General features: G+C 36.0%; 1 protein-coding gene across 2 annotated transcripts in view; it reads right to left on the reverse strand.

Annotated features, from left to right (window-relative positions):
- MIGA1 (mitoguardin 1) overlaps positions 1 to 20,584 on the reverse strand; it is a 39,939-nt gene that overhangs the window by 13,005 nt on the left and 6,350 nt on the right. For both annotated transcript variants that reach the window (XM_074152643.1, XM_074152641.1), the window contains exon 7: positions 3,590 to 3,690. In XM_074152643.1, the coding sequence (XP_074008744.1) occupies positions 3,590 to 3,690 (101 nt within the window). The remainder of the gene's footprint in view (positions 1 to 3,589; positions 3,691 to 20,584) is intronic.

A 20,584-nucleotide genomic window follows, 5' to 3' on the forward strand; every position in this document is an offset into this window, starting at 1 on the left:
AAAAAGGTAACCCTATCTTTCAGTGACAGGGCTCTTTTTGAATTTTAGACTCAGAAAGTGCTCAATTTCAGCCACTTTGAAGGCTTCAGTGCCATATACAAATAATTACAGGCATACAGAAACTGGTGTTCTTTCCCTGTTATCAAAGCCTGCTCCTTCCTGCACTGTTTTGTTTTAATAAATTTGAACTGAGAAAAAGAGAACCTTAGTGAAGGAATTACTGATAAAATAAAGCAGCTAAGGCCTTATTCATAAGTCTTAAAAAAAAATATCCTAAGCTTTGGATTGAGTTAACATTTTAATAAAGAAAACAAAGTTTATTTAAGAATAGATTTACGGATTCTGTTCTAGTCAAGATATGAAAATAAGACAAGATAAATGCATGTGCACAGACAATGAAGAGGCAGCAACAAAGCTCACTGTCAGGGAAAGCAGGAAAGAGCTTCTACTGGAAATATGGAAAAGAAGCCAGGAAAGAGCGGGTGCAGACCTTTGTCTGGCACACTCACTGCTGTATTCTTGCTGAAGGTGGTAGCTATTTTGATCACACAGTAGGTGAGTTAGCAAGAGTATGAAAAGGAGACTAACCCTCATGAACACAAATCAATGGCAGACAGTCTCAAATGGGGAAGAAAATACCATTATTTATCACAGAATACAGTATCAATAACTTAATTGGGGCAAATGGTGGTTTGCCTACCATCCCTTCTGCAGTGCTTCTGAGAGCCTAAGTGTGTTTAGGAAAGGAAGTCTGTCTGAGCTTGGGAATGGCAATTGTCTGTCTAAATCATCTTTATAAGGATTCGGGCAGCTGTGTATTGTAGGTGCCCAGGCTGGCACAATTCTGCATGAGAAGTCATCAAGTGCATGATCCTCAGCATCCTCTTGATTATCAGCCACAGCCAAGACAAAGTTTTGGCATACCCTACCACTATCCTCGAGCGCTCATCAAAAGTGATTTAAACTCTGCCAACTGTCCCAGTTTTGTACAGTTCTTTTCTTGAAAGCCATCTTCCTATGTTTTGCCCTAATGTAACACAGAACAACATTCTTGTTGCCTCCTAAGCAGTATCCCTATCAATTTCCATCAAAACATCTATCTATGTCTTGCTTTAGGATTCCCTCTGTCTTTGTTGTTATCTTCCCTGATGGCAGTGAATTAAATTTGACTTGACTGTGTGTCAGCACTGAAACATGGAAATAGATTCCAGTCCCTAAAACCAGAGTCACACGAAATACTTCATCCTGCTCCTTGGGACAGGACAGAATATAGAAGGAAGATGAGAAACTGCCAACATACAGATTGTAGCACAATGTGACCACAAAAAATACTGCTACTTTGTAATTTCTGGGAAGGTAAAATTACTAATAATTCCAGTAGGGCAAAAATCACACAATTGTAACACACAGTTACACGAATTTCAGATTTAAAAGCTTTGCTAAACATTTCTATCAGCGCACAGAGTTTAAGGTAGTTATTAAAATCATAACTGCAACCAGGGAGCGTCCGACGAAAGAAAACCTGCCTGTTTGCACATTAGCTCAGACAAATCCAAAGCGTTTGAAAAGCCTCAAATCTCTTACCCTGAAACAATTTGCTTTTTTGCAAGTGCAAGAATAACAAAATGAAAGAAGTAGATAAGCAAGAAGAAGCTACCTGACATCATCATGTCTAGAATAATAAATAAAATAAAAATCTGTTATGTCATTTCTAATCCAGTTACATCAAAGTGATCACTGTTCTCTACTAAAGCTAAATACACTGAGAAGTAGCTATTACTCCTACTTATTTGCAGTACTAATTTAAAGCAATTTTGCCTCCATAGGATGGACAAAACCTTACATCAAGGTAACACTACATTCATAAGAACAGACCAATTCACAGCTTTATTTTACCTGCACTACACAATGATGCCCCAGTAACTACTACTAGAGAGATAACTGGCCATGTAGTTTAAGCCTGGTGGCTTATATTTAATCCAGAATTTTGATGGTGTTCTGGTTTGAAGACCAAACTTCAAGTTGTTTATGGCTTTGTTAACCTTCAGGACTCCTATCAGCTGAGAATGTTAATAGAGTCTTCAATAAAATCTGAGAAAGGAGATCAGAGAGCTTGTTCTATTGGCAAAGGCTAGAATAGCAGGAAAGGAAAAATCTTCATAACTTTGTTCTGGAAGAAAGAGTTGACAGAAGTGGCTTTGAGGTATCAGAATGTGGAGAATATTTGCAGGAGATTTAAAGACAATTCCATTGCCAGTTTTGACTCAAACATTTTTTTAGCAAATACTGAGACAATTTAGCTTCAGGATAGGATGATTATTCCACCGAGGTGATACATCCTGGGGCTTTTTTTGTTTTGGCTTTGGTTGTTTGGGGTTTTTTTGTGTGTTTTTAAGCCAAGAAACACAAATGAGCATAATGTTTGTTCCCCACCTCCACATACTTGCAAACATACTAGGAAAGTACATTTAAAAAAAAAAAAAAAAAAAAAAGAGAGATACAAAGTGTACAAACTATAATGTTTTACAGCTCCTCTCAAGAGCTGATGGAGTTGAAGGAAGCTTGAATTGCGGTCTTGTCCAAATCACAGGAAAGAGCAACAAGTCTCTGTAGACACACTCTTAGTTAGGAATGAATGCTAGGCATAACATCACAACTTCATCTGAATTACTAAATCAATATAATCACAGTTTAATGGGAATTACTAAATCAAGGTAATTGTATCATGGAAAAACAAACCATACAATAGACAGTCAAAAGACAATTTCAAAGAATGTGTATGCAATTCTCTCTCTTTTTACAACTCTTAGAGTTTAGTAGCTCAGTTGTAGTGCGTACATTCTGTGTTGGATATTGCTATCATGTATCTATTGAGACCAATTACCTTTCCTGTAATTTGGAGATGAGTGCTATTCAAGATCACTTTAGCTCCTGAGAGACTATGAAAGGAGATATTCCTCATTCAGATAAGTGTGTCGTTGTATATAAAATTCTTTCAAATACTTCAAGGGAGCAGTAGCAGATTTCAGCTAACAGACAATGTCCTGTTATCCAAAGGTTATTTCCATTTGTACCCTTTGTAGTCTTATCCAAGAAGATTAAGGAAAGTTAGATGAAGTACACACTATTGTGCATGGAATATACTTGAATACGTAGCTGTCAATTTCTAATAATTTTGTCTCCAAAACAACCCAACTCCAAAAAAGACAAAGCCTTCTCCATACATCTTTATATTGTGGTAAGGGAATGGGGAGGAAGAGAATAGAAAAATGCAATTCACGGTGAAAGGAACTACTAGAGCCTTAATTGATTGTGCTTCTTCACTTATGAAAATGTTTCAAAAGCAACTTTTTTTTAGAAGGAGTTGGGGAAACATTCTGCCAGTGCACCAAAAAAAAAAAAAGCATAAATTGATCCCAACTTCATTACTTGAACTGCTAGGAAACTGTTTACAAATAAGCAAGGAAAGCTTGTTTTTCCCCCCCCATAAGACAAATACACTTTGTTTAAAACCATTAGCAAAAAATTAAGATTCCTCTGTTCAAATAGATCAATGAATCTTTAAAGAAGCAATCTTTAAGAGTCTTACCTCAGCTGTGGAAACAAAGGAGTCCGTTGATGCAATGCTTACTGTATCTCGAAGGCAGAAATCATCCGCATTATCCTTTACAGTAATGTCTGTATTTTTATCTTTAAAATAAAAAAATATAGTATTAGACTATCAAAAAATTCCATTAAAGTCTTGAAAGTGTGTTTGATGTATACTATAATACAGTACTTCATTTGGAAGGCATAACATTGTACTACGATGACAGTAAATTCTCTTATGACCTGCTAACATATATAAAGGTGACTGTATTTTTCCAGCTTTAAAGTGGACTTACATCTTCAATGAAGAAAGAAGAAAAATATATTTCCTCTGGGGTTTTGCCTTTTCTTTGATTGACTTCTGAAGATCTCTCTATCTAAAGATATTTCTTTGCTATATTGATCTAAATCCTCTGTTAAATTTTTAACTTGGCTGTGTTATATAACAAACACTCAATGCTTTAGTAACCAAGAAATACTCTCTAAATGAAAGCCATTAATAAACAGGTTTCAGCTTCACTTGAATTCATTTCATTTTCTACTTCTCAAGCCTTTTTTCACTTGCTGGTTCTTCAGAAGAGCAAGTGAAGTTTTTAATCTTCTCTGTATCCTCTTTCCCCAACAAGCTTTTGCAGAAGCATTTCCTATAGTACTAGAATCCATAATGCCTTAAAAATAACTGATATTTTATGCTTAAAATCATATGCAATACAGTTTCTCTCAGTTTTCCTTTATTTTATTCTCAGATTTCAAGTGTTGCACATATTACTAGCATATATGCTTTTGTTTTCACTGTACAGAAACACTTCCACAGAAGGATTAAATTAATAAGTCAGTAAGTCAGACTTCAGCTTGATGAGCCCCATACTACATTCCCAGTAGAGCACATGCATTTATTTTGGGTTACTTTACCTTCAGACATTACACATGCATTGCTAAAATCTGTTTTATTTCCAATAGTCAGCAGCAACCAGCTACCCAATGTCATCCAGATCTGTTGCTACAGCAATACTTCATAAAAAACACTATTACAGAGCAAAGTGGCCAAACGCCAATATACTGGAATGGTTTACTCATCAATTGAAATGCTACAAATCCATATAACTTCACTATTATTTAGGTGGTTGTTATGGTTTTATTAGTTATGGACTTGGAACGACAGCTTAAAAATTGCACATAACAATAAATATCTGTCGTTGAGACTATTCACCAAGGGAAAAAGTTATTAAAAGTTTGGACAAAGCTTTTACTAGAGTGAGTTAGGCAAATTCCAACTTGTAATCACAACTACACCAATATTCATATGAAAGTCTCCAATTTTTTCAGATCATTCTTAATAGTTTGTTCTTTTTTCTGAGCTCTTAAAACCAAGAGAAAAAAAAAGTACAGCAGCATCCAAGTTGGTTGAGAAAATCACATACTGGAATTTAAAGAGCTGGAGCAGAAAACCAAACTGTGGTTTGTAAAGCATTCGCTTGAGGTCTGGTAAGAGCAGACAGGTAACATGATGTTTCCTTCTTATTTCTAGCTCATAATTTGTATTAATCCCACTCTAGTATTACATTAAATGCCTTTCTAATATCACTTTTTCACATAAGCAGTTGCTGAAACTGAAATAATACCATTAAACGTAGGGTAGCACAGGGATGTATAGCCTGGTTGCAGATTTTACCACTGAACCTTTAGGATTCCTTTAGAATCCTTTAGGGTAAGTTGTTTTCCGTAATAAATTTGCAATTAAAACAAAAGTTTCTACACCTCAGTTAGAAAAACCCTCTAGCACCTGGGTCAAGTACAACCCAAAGAAATACTTATTTTCCATTGATAATCCCAGTCTGTAGGCAATATGCAACACTTACTTCATGAGAAATAAACAGCTACATTCATAAGTAGCAATGCAAATTATAAACACCTGCGACAGTAAAGCATGGGCCATACTGGTAAAGATCTTACTGATGGCTTTAATGAAGATGTTAAGGTAAAGACCCAACTCTTATGTACACAGAGTGCAGCTGTCAAGTAGTCTCATATATCAATTTATTCACAATCCAAGAACGTCTCTGCCACCCTCATAGGAAAGTCCCAACTACACCACGGACTGAAGCCTCAAAGACTTCGGATATTGTCTTATAATTACTGTGCTGTTGCTATTATATGTGAGTTTATAGCTCAATGACAACAATATATCCCTAAACTGACACTGAAGTATTTAACACTGGGCCATGTGATTGATTACATGTAAATGGGCATAATTATATTTAATGAAAGTTTATTTTACATCTATGTAAAACAATAATTGATGTAAATGAAGGAACCATCGAGTTTCTAGCCCAGAATACCAGAGAATCAGAAGTTCTTCTGTAGAGTTTGCAGTCAGCCTGCTACAGATCACATGGAGATAATAAGATTTTGAATACATCTGTATTTGCTGAAGAAGTCATAATTCCAAGTGTTCTAATATGGGCCTAAAACTGCCACCTAGCCAGTATGTTTTTAACATGTTAGTTGAATATGGAATCTCTGTGTTTTCACTCAAGGAAAATTCTTACTACAAAAAAGGCAAAATTTGTAATGTTATGGCAAAATAAAAAAAAAAAAAGATGAAAAAAAGGTTGGCTATGCTGAGTGAAATAATACCTTTGGCAAGTGATACGCAAATAAAAGAACAGCCTCCCCAAAGAAAATAAAACAGCCTTGTCAGCTATTTCTGACTTTCTGGCCACCACCCCCCTAATAGCCTGAAATACCCTTAGCCAAGCAGGTGCTTATCAATACCCACACTGTGCAGAGAGCACACCATTATGAAAATGTTAGGGTGAAAATTAAGTTACAGCTGGAGTACATACCATGCAAGTACCAGGAGAACATTCTTAGACACAAGAACACGAAAAAAAAGAGACAGCAGCACAACGAGTCTCCTGGAATGAACAGCTGCAAGAGGAACCCACCCACCAGCGGCTCCAACTGCTCACACAGCCATCCCCAGCTCTTCTGGAGTCTAATACCTTCAGGAAAGGCATACAAGCCAGTATGTGAGCTTCAAATATACTTTACTTATTTGAGGAGCCTGGCAGTTATTTTGGGTTCATTTATATTTGTAAAAAGGATAAAGTAGAGTTTCAGATACGATACTGACAACAGTAATTGCCACAAAACTTGTGGTTTCAGTGCCTTAAAATGCATACCTGGTTCTAAAGATAGATCAAGGGTATTCAAAAGTGTTAAAAATATGGAGTATTGTTAAAGCTTGTGAAATTAATCCTAACTTTATGAGATTTTGCAAACAACTACCTATCTAAAAGTAAGCAGGCTAAAAAATCCCCAACAAACCAGAACAATACTTTCATATCTATTCACAGATTACTAATCTAGAATATTTATTTGTCCTTGTTCTGGTAGGTTCATGTGGTAAAACAGAGCACAAAACCAACCCTCTAAACTCTCACAGCAACATCTGGCCTTGGAGATGGAACCGCACACAAATTAACTTTTTAGCATTCAACTGGGAAGTATTCGCCGTCAGATGATGTTTTAAAATTCTGTCAACTGTTTATATGTTATCTTCCCTCCAATCCTGAATGAAACATGGCATGAGTTTGCAAGTGAGTTTGGCGCTTACGTGCAGCAGTTAAAAAAGGAAAGCACTTACCCATTGGCAAAGAACTCACTGGGAGTTAAGAAATTTAGTTCTGAGCTAAAGCCACAGTTAAAGCCATGGTTTCCTATTCTCCCCAGCCCTCCCACCTCAGAGGAACATCAGTGCACTAACACATCACGAGCAGCGAAGCAGGATGAGAAAGGAGAGCCTTGAGAGACTCCAAACAGGAGAAAACTTTGCAAAGGAATCCCCTTACGAGCAGTCAGGGTACCCCAAGAGCGGCAGGGTCCCAGTATCCTGCCAGGCTACCACAGAGCCAGCCACTGCGCTGTGTGGCTTCAGGCCTGGGCAAAGGGATGACAATAATCAAGTTCAGAGCACAAAGTAGCACGAATTACTACACAATTCAGTTTCAAGAAAATGTGTCACAGTCTTCTAGCTAGTCACAAGCGGCACAGTGGCTTGTCACCACTGTTGCTCAAGTATCCAAAAGTAGCTTTATTTACGTTTATAAATAGTCATAACTCTGAGAGTGTTGACTGAACATTCATTAGAAAAATCATCAGTCCTACCAAGTAGCTACTAATGCATCACATGAAGCCTTACAGGATGCACCTAGAAAGCAGTGAATTTTACTTTTCGCTGTATTTATAAAAAGAAAACAATTCCAACTGTCAGGTGGCACCTTCTGATGACTGGGTTGTATAGCAACGGGTTAAAAAAGGCGAGCCAAGAAGGGAGCAGGGTGCCCACACACACCATTCTGGATTTAACAGTTATTGTTAAATTATGTGCTCACATTCACCAGTAACGCAAATACCTGGGTTCAACAAAGTGCCTATAGCTAGAGTATCTCATCTCACTGTATATAAGCAAAGCTGCTATTGACTTCAGCATAAAAATATATTCCAGGTCAGGGTCTTTTAAAAATATCTAACCAAGTCTTGCACTGTACCAGTACGTCAGTACGTATCCTGAGTGAAACACATCTCATGGTTCTTTGTTGGGACCGCTCTGATGCAAACTAAAGTGACAGATTCCTTTGAAAAAAACCAAAACAACAGTCCTCCCACGTACTCACACCTTCAGTAGGTCCCTGTTGTGAACACACAGCTTCTGCTCACCAGTATTTGACTGGGAACTCAGCAACCAAAGTAGTGGCGTAATGGAAAGCAATAAGTGGAGAAAACTGAGTATGAGACAGCATCGAGTACTTAGTATTTGCAATTACACCTTCCTCTGAGTACTCCCAGACCTTTTTCAAGGTAAGCTTTGGCTGAGCTAACTGCTGAGCCTTCAAATTACATCCCTAACAAATACCTTAGTAGTTTTCATGCAGAGAATAATCCCCTGTTTTTGTGCAAATAGAAGGCCAAATCTTACTTCCTCAGTAAAGCTGACTCAACAGAGCTTTCCTAATTGTTTCCAAGTACAGCTATAATCTTCAAGGTCCACGTAAAAGCCTTCCACTACAATACTCTCACACAGGTATAAAAAGGCCCATTTTCCACAACACTAGATACTCACCTAATTATCATTATGCAAAATGCAAGATGTTCTTAATTCACACTGTGTTCTGTATTTATTACTTTGGTGTTATTCTTAAGACAAAAGGATTACAGTTGATTAAAAGCTGAATTAGAAGCATGTGTCTAGATGACTAATAAATTCTTAATGCTAAAATATAAATAAGTAGAGAATGCATAAAAAATTGACTAGTACAATACATTAAGCTTACATACTTAAGCAATAAATCCACCTGAAAACTGAAATGTACTTATTTGCAATATTTGCCACCTAGAAAAAGATGCAACTTGCCTAAAATAACTTTATAATTGTCAAGAGAATTTCCACATACTTTGGAAAGAAATAATAGCAATTTATGGGATGTTTATAATAATTTGGTTATTTTTAGACCTTCAAGATACTGACTTTGTCCATAGAATTATATTATCTGCTGAGCACTACATGTTTAATGATGTATAAAACAAAACAACATGGCTACTGTTCTTATATTCTAAAACAGTAAAATCAAGCACCGTGGATGCTCTCATCTAGCAAAGGTAAAGACAACGCAAAATGCTTGTGCATAAGTAACCATTTTAGTCTCTCCAAGTAAAAATCAAAGATACCTAATAAAGGAATTCAAAAAGTATAATTTATTTCCTGTAATCCACAGGTAAATTAAGTAACTCAAGAGTATTAGGATATATTATACAGCTTTGATATTCTTGAATGGTGATAAATGAAATGATTCTTTCAAGATTTAAATCTGCTAAGCAACTCTTCCATAAATTTGGTAAGTGAACTGAAATATTTTCTGAGAGTTGCAATTTTTTTTTTTTAAGCAAAGAAATTATCAAAAGGCTAGAAATACCATTTTGTTACAGAGAACGTGAAAAGTGGAAGCTGCCCCTGAATCATTGTGGCATGCTTTATTATAAAATCAAAATCTCAAAATCGGAAGACCATGAGGAATTCTGCAATTCAAACCTCAAGGAAGAGGCAGAGTAAACACCGTAGTGCTAGATTGCTGAAATCTGAATTTTAAGAAAATAAAGCAGCATCTATTGTTTATTTCATAACCTAAACTAACACATCATATGTGCTGACAGCTGAGAAATCAGCTCAGTAAACACACAATAAACATATGCGTATGTTCACTTTTCTGGTTTAATGCTCCGAGCCTGCTTGACACAGACATATGATCCTGAAACACGTTTGAGATGTATATCCTGTGTGAACTACGTGCCACATAGGCCTTCTCCCTATCATATAGCTTTTCACTTCTTTGAAAATGTAAACTTTGTAACACTGTGTAAATGTAGAACCTTACAATATGCAGTTACAAATAATCAATCTTCTGCAACTTCTTTTATTTACCCTTAATATAAAAATCAGTGGATCTTCCCTGATTTTAAGGTTCAAACTCCTATCCTTTAGACAAAAATTTAATTTCTGACCACCCTCCTGTTTCCAAGTCTAATAGCTGACTAATAGTTTAGATAAGAGTTTCTGTACTTGTATTTGATTTGAGAGAGAAGATCTGGCAACCAAGTTTGCTCAGCTTTCTAATCTGGACAGGGTCTATTTAGATAGATGTGCAACACAAAGTTGTCACTGTTTCCTCTTCATAAGGGTACTTCATTCTCTTGTAGTTCGGAAAGCATCACATCTATTTTGGCCACAGCAAAGTCTAGTTCAAATTCCAGTGCTGCTTATTTTAAAACGTAGGCTGTTCACTGCAGATTTATAGCACAGCACTATGAAGACTGCCAGATACCTTAGTCATCAGATTTGGACGTCACTGCCTTTTCTTAGTTCTTCAAACCCTAAAAACAAGCACAACCTACCCCCTATTTTTGCACAGACACTTTCTAGTGACAATGGAATGGTCTGTTTATCCACATTCAGTGTGATAGTACGTTAACTCATTGTGATGCAGAGCAGATATAAAATGCAATGTCATATTTACAGAAGGAAGTACAAGGTTAACTTTGAAGCTTATGCAACTAGAATTAGCTCCTTTAATACCTTTCCAATGCTAGAGGCCTCCATAAGCGGTTATGTAGAACAGTCTTCTCACCAGACTTGAGAGAGGAGTCGCAAAAGTAAGTGAACTTCTCCCTTTGGCCTCAATTCTACTTCACCTCTGTAAATCTATTGAAATCAGTGGGTAGTTAAAGCAAGATGTTTACACAAGTGCATTACTAGCAGTATCCCTTGCTTTTTTCCACTGCCACCTTCTTGGCTTTCCCACCATGCGTCATTTCATAGAAGAGCTAATAGCCACACACACAGTGGTGAAAAAGGACAAGAATAATCAGCAACTGTTGCTCAGCACTGAAACGTGTTGTTTTATGAAGTTTCCTTATTTGTTACACAAAAAAAAGGGAAGAGTAAACAGTTTAGTATGTTAGCCTATAGACTATTTTGCTGGACACAGTACATGGGTATGGGACCATCCAACATGTTCTCTTCAACGTAAGATTTTAAACACAAGGTTGCTAGAAAGGTTTTTCTTTAGCCAGTACATTATGCTTCAGGGGTGCTGACATTTCAAAGCAAGTGAGATAGACTGACAGAAGGAACCCACATATTCATTTGTTCTTCCATTAAAAGAAAAATATACTGTCTAGCAGTTGGTAATTCCACTTACATGTATGAAGAAAGAAAAGTATCAATCTTTCTTTTCTGATACTATTTCCAGAATTAATAGAAAGAAAGATAGAAAGACAGAACCAACTATATAACTGGTGATCCTCATTGAAATAAACATCAAAAGATGCAAGTATATGTATTTGATTTGGATTAACATTTGGATTCGGTATTCAGAATGGAGACTCCAGCATATTTGACATAGGCAAACTCTGCAGGTACAGCATAATAATCCCAGTCTTCATTCGAATTTCAGGCTGATCTGCCTTACAGAATTTTGCAGGCTTCACTGACAGTGCTTCACAATTTGACTAGCTTCTGCAAACCCAGCTGCACACAAACAGAAGGCAGTTTAAGAACCTAAATTAGCAGGACACATGCTTAACTTTAAACAGTAAGACCTGAAGAATATCTTAAGTGCCCTACTGATTGGGGTCTGCTCGAATGGCTCTTGCCCCAGAGAGTAGGAAAGAATGAGATAAGAATCCATATAAAGTTGTACTGAATGAAGAGTTCTTTCCTCTGGATCTTTAGTTTAGTAAATAACACCAGTTACCAAACTTAAATTAAAAAATGAATTAATAGCACTGTAAGGTTGCTAAATGCATAAGTAACACATTATAATTCAAGTATGAATATGTTAAGTAATGATTAGTGCAACCTAAGCCTGGAAGATAGCTTGACACCGATTAGCAGCTACTCAAACACATGTAGTTAAAGCTGCTCTCCAGTCAATATATTAGTTATCTATGGTAAATTAAAAGTAAAATAAACCAAAGCTTGAATAATAAAGAATGTACATAATTTAGGCTATCTGGAAATATGTGTATGTTTACTTTTAAATACTTGCAGCATATCTGCATGTGGAACAAGGGCAGCTTTAAATAGCAGTAGAGAGAATAAAGCCTGGTGTGATCGACATGTGCTCTTGAATCAGCTACACTACAGCACTTTGCTACAAACAGGATTATGAGGTAAGGTGGGACATAGTGTACAGACCAGATATCCCATAAAGAATTAGAGAATTTACAGTAATTTATTTTTTTTAAAAAAAAGTTTAGCTTGAACAAAAGGGAAATAGAACACATCTCAGTTAATTTTTTGCATCAGTTTTAGTAATTAACTGCATAAATACATGCATGAGAGAAAAGTGACACGTAAATAATAAATTTTACTCCCTCTGTTGTTATTGTTCACAGAACCTTTAGCTATAAATAGATTTACTCCTACATATAGGTTCAACTTTGAAAGATTTCAAGATGAAACAAAAGTTTGCTTACACAAGCTACTTAAGCCTCGCAGTGATTGGGCAAACATTTTAAAAAAAAAAAAAAAAAAATCACAAACTATATTCCTGGTAAATAAATGCGTATTGCTTTAGCATGGGGTATGGCTAGTGCTAAATAACAAGCCCAGTAAACAGAAGTCTTTGAAGACTGTGCTATGCGGATACACTGCAATCATTTTTGGCAGACTGATGGGTCAGAGACTTTGACTTAAACGGCAGCAAGGTTTAAACACAGTAGGCACATCAGTTAAGAAAAGTCGTTAGTTTGTTTTCATTTTAAGCCCTTGAAAAATAAGTTGCAGACAGAAGTTTATATCTATTTTAGTCCTAACTGAACTATTGAATTTATAAAGGAACTATAGGGCAGAGACCTACATTTGCTGATTTTATACAATTCTGTCAATATTCCATTTTAATATTATGCTCAGTTCTGCACTTTCAAGACTAAGCTACCAAGCTAAAGAGACCTGATTTCTTGTGAAGCCTTCTCAAACTCTAAACAGTCACTGTCTATATCTCCCCCACCCTATTCTGGCTCTCCTGCCTTCATTTTGCCCAAGAATGTTTCAGACAAGCCTCTCTTAAAAACAGACTTTAATACAAGAATAAATTGTTTTAGTAGAACTTCTAAAACAGGAATTAGCCTATGGACCAAAACATGTTCTTGATCATCAGTTTATATAACCTCACAGTGCAATACTCCAGCCAGAAAAATAAACACTTATTCCGCCCTCACTACTTGCCATCTGTCTGGTATGATTTTTCATGCCTCTGGAACTTTATATTCACAAGATATATAAACACGTAGAAGTTAAGTGTATATACATCCGTTTTAGTAAGAAAAAGAATTTGTAAACTATAATTTGTTAAGAATATACCACAAGAACATGAAAGAGGAGAAAAAAAAAAATCAACGTCATGTTTTTGGAAGGCTGTTTCCACTTATTCCATACTTCACTTTTCAAGTGTTCAAAATGAAGGCAAGTGGTTATTAAATCAAGCCAGGATGTGTGGGAAAATGATCACTTTTCTTTACACAAAAAGAAGGTAAATATGTGTACTCTTATAAAAGGTTTAAAAAAAAATATGGAGAAGCTATTGACTAAAACTAAACACTAGAATGGCCAACAAAAAAGATGCAAAGGGACCACTTAAAAAATATGCCCTTAAAGTAATGTTAGTCGTGTGTGTTTGCTGTTGTGGGGTGATAAACACGCAGATAAATACAGTGTGGGTTAGTCGTACTTTACTACTATTGTGGGGCTCTAACTGCATGAACTGCTGTACAACCATTCCTTAGTCATGTAAGGAACTGGAAAAGCTTAATTATATTTCCCCTTTTTATCAGGGATTTAAAATTGATGGGCAGCGAAGAAATGAAAAAGAGGGAGAAAATAATTAGAGTTTACAGGGGTAACTGTGGAACCGGGAAGCTCAGGCTAAGACAAGATGATCTGGGGAAAGACAGGGCTGCAGCTGCTCACACGGTGTAAGGAACGAGCAGAAACACTTGAGAACTAGCAGATGGATTTTTTGTGAGAAGGGCTGAGCATGGAAGCACAGGAACAACAGACCCAACAAAGTTTGGGAAATTAAATCAGGTAGGTGGATTGCAGCTCAATTATAAGCAGCCTTTAGAGCTAAAAGGAGGAATAGCTTGTATTTCATTTTAAGAGAAGCTCCTGAGTGAGCTTAAAGGAAAGAAATAATCTGGTCAGAAAAAAATGAGCAAAGGTGATTATTATAAACAACAGTCAAGTCCATGTGAGAAAAGCAAGTTTTAAATGGACAAGGCAAGACATGAGAACATGGCAGGCGTTAAGAAATGAGAGAGAGAGAAGAGCTTAAACAGGAGTTTTGGTGTGGACAGAAAGAAGACAGTTTTCAGGGATGCCATTTAAGGAAAAGCAACAAGGTGTATAAATAGCCTGCATGGCTGGATCTCAGAGCAATGCTGTCAGGCAAATGGTAACAAGGGCCCTCAAAAAGCAGAAACAGAAATTCCTGAAAACACTTCTAGTAAGATCAGAAAGCGTCTATCCATCTCACCTCCCAAGCTAGCATACAATAAGTGACCTTGAGTCCCCCAATGCTGGTTCAGTGTACAGTAAAATAAATTATCTTGAGCCACTGCTGAAAAGGCTTCAGCTAATCTGTTTCACTGCAATGAAATGGCATCTAAACTTCAGCTTTTAAGATAAACACAGACATACACTCCAGGCTATCAAATACCGACATAAAGACACAATTTATCAAATACTAATCTTTTTCAATACCAGTAACTTCACTGCAAGTCCATGCAAAGCTATTTCACCTTTTTAGTATAGCATTGCCAAAATTAAGAGTATCACTGAGAAAGCCAAGCATAACCTTTTCATAGACACAACATTTACAGAAATATTACTGTTTACACTTTTAAGTTGAACTTGTAACTACCAGTCTTACTCTGCTTTTCAACATCGTGCTTAGTTGCTTTCTGGTAAAGAATTTTACTGAAGGCGATTTAGAAAGGAAATGTTATTAATATTGGACAAATACGCCTTCAGAGGAAAGGCTTAAATATTATTGGTAGCAGAAGACATACCATCCAATTCAAACATCTGCCCTTTGAGTATCTGTTGTGAGTCAGAAATAAGGAGCTGCAGCAGTAAGTTGCAATACAAGAGACCGCACAGTAAAACACAGTAAGCTTCAGCAGTAGCTTCCATAACTTTTAATGGCTAAATTGTGTTCAAAATAAGCAATAATTTCTGTAAAACAGTACTGGAATAACTTTTCTGGGCTTTTCCTCAGACTTAGTAATATTGTTTTCCTTCCTTTATAAGAGCATTTCTTGGGATGAAAATACTTCCACACTTAACAGAAGAATGCAGTAGTTTTTCCTTTTTTTCGATTTAAATTCTGTTTCAGCCACTAGAAAAAGCTTTTGTCCTTTTCCAAGAAATGAAGAAATCATTTAATGTAAATTTATCTTCAAGGAGATAAAGCAAAGACAAGGCAAGCAGAAGTTTTCAAGCTACCATAAAAAACTATGGTACTTTGAAGTTATTTTATAGCATGTACCACTTGAGCACACCTAAATAAATTACTAAAAATTGCTCACCTCCTCATTGAAGTGTAAGAATTACGAACAGAAACATTTCTTGTCCATAACCAAATAAAATATAATACTTGGAATCTAAAATTTTTCCATTAACGTTTCAGAGGCAGGAAGGAAAATACAGGCCCTAGATACTCATTCATGGACAGTAAAACATTACAGAAGTCTGGGTTAATAAAATATATAAAAATGAGCTTCCAGCAGCTTCAATGATTATGCAAAGATTTTTTTTTTTGTTTTAAGAGCAGTTGGAGAAAAGGTTTCTAATATGTAAATACATTCTCTAAAGAGTGTTGTCACTAGGTTAAAGGCTGTGCTTATTCTCTCCAAAATGCCAGGCATATCTTTGAGTGTGAGAAGAAAATTAAAAAAAGAAACAGACAAACCTCCCAACAAAACCATCCAACACCACAGACCTTTGTGAGAGATCTTTTACTGGAGTAGTTAAAACAATTTATTTGTTTTAAATTGTATACTTAATATAAAAAGTAAATATTTTAAAAATAAAAATGTAACTAAAGCATAGGTTTTAATATTATTATTAAAAAGTTTAAGTGCCAGTGTACACAAGTCACCATTAGTTTGAGTGCCAGCATTCCTTTTTACAGTAGAAATCAAAATAATAATATGAACTATTAGGAATTCAGTACTGACAAGGAGCCCTACAATTTGAGAATTTTCCCCTCTGACCTGCAATTCTGCTCATAAGTAAAGCTATTGTTTCTCTCCTAACTCTTTGCATTCCTCTCAAGTTAGCTCGATTAACATTTCAGTTTGCTAGAAAAGATCTAAAAAGAAAAAAAAAAAAAAGAGAACTTTCTTCAAGGACAGACTACACAAAGTATTGTAAGCTTTTAACCCTCTACCCCCTCACATTCACTACTAAGAAATAACAAGATGAATATTTTGTTTCACAGTTTTCTGTTCATTGCCTCCTTCCTGAGTCAGTGCAGCTTATGCCTGCCTCAGGAAAGCCTGTTTTCTAGGCTTCTCGTGCTGTTCCACAGTCTTAAGAGGATCAGCACAGGAACAACAGCAGTTTAGCCCTACATCTTTGTTTTAATTTCATGTCCAGAAACATTTCTGCTACAGAAGTGCTATCTTAGCTTGCTAGTTTATATGATAATTCTGAAAGCTAAGTGGAGAATGCAACAACAATGCACAAAATTGCATTCCGTTATTTAATCTATTTAAAATGCAAGTCTTTTTCAGGGCTGTATTTGTTGTTTGTAACTCAACCATAGCTTGCAGAGTTTAAAAATATTATTTGCAGTTCTTTTTGTTTTTGCTGTTATTATTACTATTATTTTTACTATTAATAGAACTCTATGGACAGGGAGAAAATATATTTATTTATACCTGTATCTTCTGCACTTTTAAAAGTTGAATATTTAAAAATATCTGGAAGAGAAAATATGTAATTTTCATATAACTAGGGAAAAAAAAAGCAGCATTTGGAGGTGCTAATTTACACAAGAAGAATCAAACGAAAGGCAATTAGACTACAGTATGCAACCCCTTCAAGGCATGATTGCCTGCTCTGACAAGTCACCTTTTACCTGCCACAGCAGACAGAAGAAAAACACTTCAGGCCAGACCATGAAAGCCAGGGGTTGCAGTGACAAGCTGTCGTACTCTAGCAGGGTCCCAGGGAACTCATTCCTGGCTCTCCCATTTAGAATGCTACCATAGCCTCCTCCAGAGGCTGTTTCTCAAAACTGGTTGGCAAATTGTTTATCATGCCAACCGACTTCAACTAGTAAGTGGGATCACAAAATGAAAAGCAAGTCTGTGGTACGATTGATCAATGGCAGCACTGAGATCTTAATTTGGTTAGGTAAAGGGGATACGATGACCTGGGAAAAGTAACATTTAAAGGTTTTGGGAAGGAGCAACACCTGTAACTAGTAGACAAGCAGGGGAGAGAGTGGTTTCAGGAGCCCCAGAAGTTTAACAGAAGATTTTACAGACAAAGTTGAAAACCAGAAACTGATAGAAATTTCTACCTTTGTAAGTTTCCTTCCTGACCAATTTTGGAGCTCATTATAACCCTGGGTTTCTGAATAAGAAGTGCTAGTCAGACATTTACATAGCAAGTCTTTTGATAACACTTGATAGCATTTGTCCAGCTGTCAGAGCCCTGTCTCCAGCTGTGGCTAATCACAAGTGCTTCAGATGGAGAAAACAAGAAAAATCTACAACCTATATCTAACGATCATGAGCATCAGAGAAAAAACAAAGCGAAATGTTTTCTGATTAACATCGTGGGTCAACAGTTGAAACCCTGAAGCATAAAAGCTGGTTATAAGCATTCTAACGACAAGCTGCAAGTGCTATGAAACTATTAAGGACAACAAAGGCTTTTTCTTGTTCACTCCAAGGCCCACAGAAGAAGAAAAACTAGTAGTGGTAAGGGGAAACGCTTAAATGCCAGAAAGACCATGACATCCATTTACCCCCAAGTCCATCTCTTCCACTCAGAGAGGCATAAAGAAATCCCTCAAAACAGCATTAAAAAAAAAAAAAGATCTGTGTCTAAAACACTGAAATATCCTTGACAAGCTTCAGAGGCAACTCGTTTCAGAACTTAACTTGTTTCACTCGAACAGCCAGAAACTGGATCTAGTTACGACTTCGACAACAAGGTCTACAAATCCCCGAGCACCACATACCTTCTCCATGTGTAAGTAGCTATTCAGAACAAGTCAGTCACCTCTCAGTATTTTCTTCAGTAAGGAGCTGGACTTACTCAACTTAAACCACGTATGAGCTTGTTTTTCCAAAACATGGATCATTTTTATGGCTTGTTTTGAGCTGTCTAGTATTTCCATATCTTCTGAAATATGAACAACAGAACTGGACACAGTATTCTAAAACCATACAAAACCCAAGATTTTATCTTTGCCTCTATGCTGACGCTGTCCTTTTCACATAGCCAAAGATTAGCAATCGTCTTTTTTTCTACAGCATTGTGCTCAGAACTTACACTGACTGCTATGCAGAATTTTCCTAATGCATTCCAAGAGCGTTTCTTTATTACTTTTCTTTTAAAATCTCTCATCTATATGTACAATCCATACTTGCCTCAAGTCTAATGAAATTTGTTAGATTGTAACCATTTAAACAGATAATTCAGATCAGTATTGCTAACCTTTCCTTTACATTAATTCAATGCTTTTAATGCCCTAAATGACTGTTTTTTTTTTTTTTAACAACTTCCATTCTACAAATGATTTTATCATCAGCTACATAGTTGATAAAAATTACAGTTTGACCAAACATCTTCCCTAGAAAGCAAACCTTTCCCTTAACAGTGGACAGAAGCATAAACAAATGTTCATGTCAGCAAGCTCATTATTATCATCTAATGCATGCTATATCAATCACCCAAATTGCAGATCTCTCAAAAACCTACAGTCCAAGAAAAATTACCTACCATGAAACCGTATCAAATGGCACTAATTTCACCTTTTATTCTGTTGTCTGCACTAACAGAACTGCAAATTAGCAACTCTTCTTTCACAGGCATGATGCTTAACTTGGATGCTGTAGTTTTTTGGGTTGGTTGTTTTTTTAAGATTTGGAACTAAATTGGTGATTTCCCAATCATTTGGAACGTTTTCCACTTTACAAGATCAATGAATAGTAAATAATGGATGAGGGTGCTTTCTTCATCTAGCTTCTTTAAGAAGTTTTGGGTATAAATCGTCTAGGACTACTGATTCTGATTCAGTAGATGCTGCCTCTTTTGCCACAAATGATATAACTTTCTACAGATTCCTACATATCCATTTCTGTTCAGAACCGTCATTTGTACTAAGAATAAAATCCTACTGCAAAGCAAAGAATGCTGTACTATCTTTATTTCTTTATGCCATTGGAATTTCATGATTTTCTTGGACTTGCTTATTCTTGTGGCTCTTGAACCCTCCTGTTCCTGTTGTTAATAAATGCACATGTGCACACACACACAAAAAGAAAAAAAAAAAGTGATCAGTGTTCATTCCAGCACACTTCCTAAAAGAGTAATAAAAAGCTGTGAATAGAAGTGGAAAAAAAAAAATAAGTATTACATGTTAACATGTATATTTTGGGGTAGTAAAGGAAAGTCTGTTGACAGCAGCATTCATTTTCTTTCACTAGATTGCCAAATAAATTTAAAAAAAGGGGGGGAAAGGGGGAAATAAACCAATAAGAGAGCCTCTAGGATTCCCCAAACACACTTTTATGACAGTTTTTTTGGTAACTTTCCTAGGAGAGACAATCTCAAAAACATCCTACTTCAAATGTTCATATACTACACTCAGTGTCAGATCCTAAAGGAAAGTAAATTATCTAAGAAGTGTGGATTGATGAAATGTTTTTACATTGAATATTGAACAACAACATCCTCTATATTAAATATTCCAAGCACTGTGGTGCTTGGAAGTAGATGATGTTATTCTGTTTGTGTTCTAAAACAGTCTCAAAAAATGATGCATTCTTTAATATATTACCTGCTGTTCAAGCCACAAGTTCAAGATAATGATGAAAAAGCCCCAAATCCTGAACAGTGAAAACACTACTCACTAAACCACTTCATTACTTGTTTTCCTCACTCATCTGGGCCAGCACAGATAAAATTCATAATAAAGTAACAGACATCTACTCAAGAGATCACAAATTATTTCTACAAAGAACATTTGAAAGGAATTAAATTTTCAGAACATTCTTGGTAAACAAGAATCCAGTTATCACATTTAAAAAAAACATAAAATATCAATATAAAATACTTCCAGGGTAACCAAGCAAAACAATAGCTAAACACATTGAACATCAAATCGAGTCCTTTGAATACTATTATGTTACTTTT

Source organism: Numenius arquata, chromosome 8, assembly GCF_964106895.1.
Source record: "Numenius arquata chromosome 8, bNumArq3.hap1.1, whole genome shotgun sequence".
NCBI classification, from domain to species: domain Eukaryota; kingdom Metazoa; phylum Chordata; class Aves; order Charadriiformes; family Scolopacidae; genus Numenius; species Numenius arquata.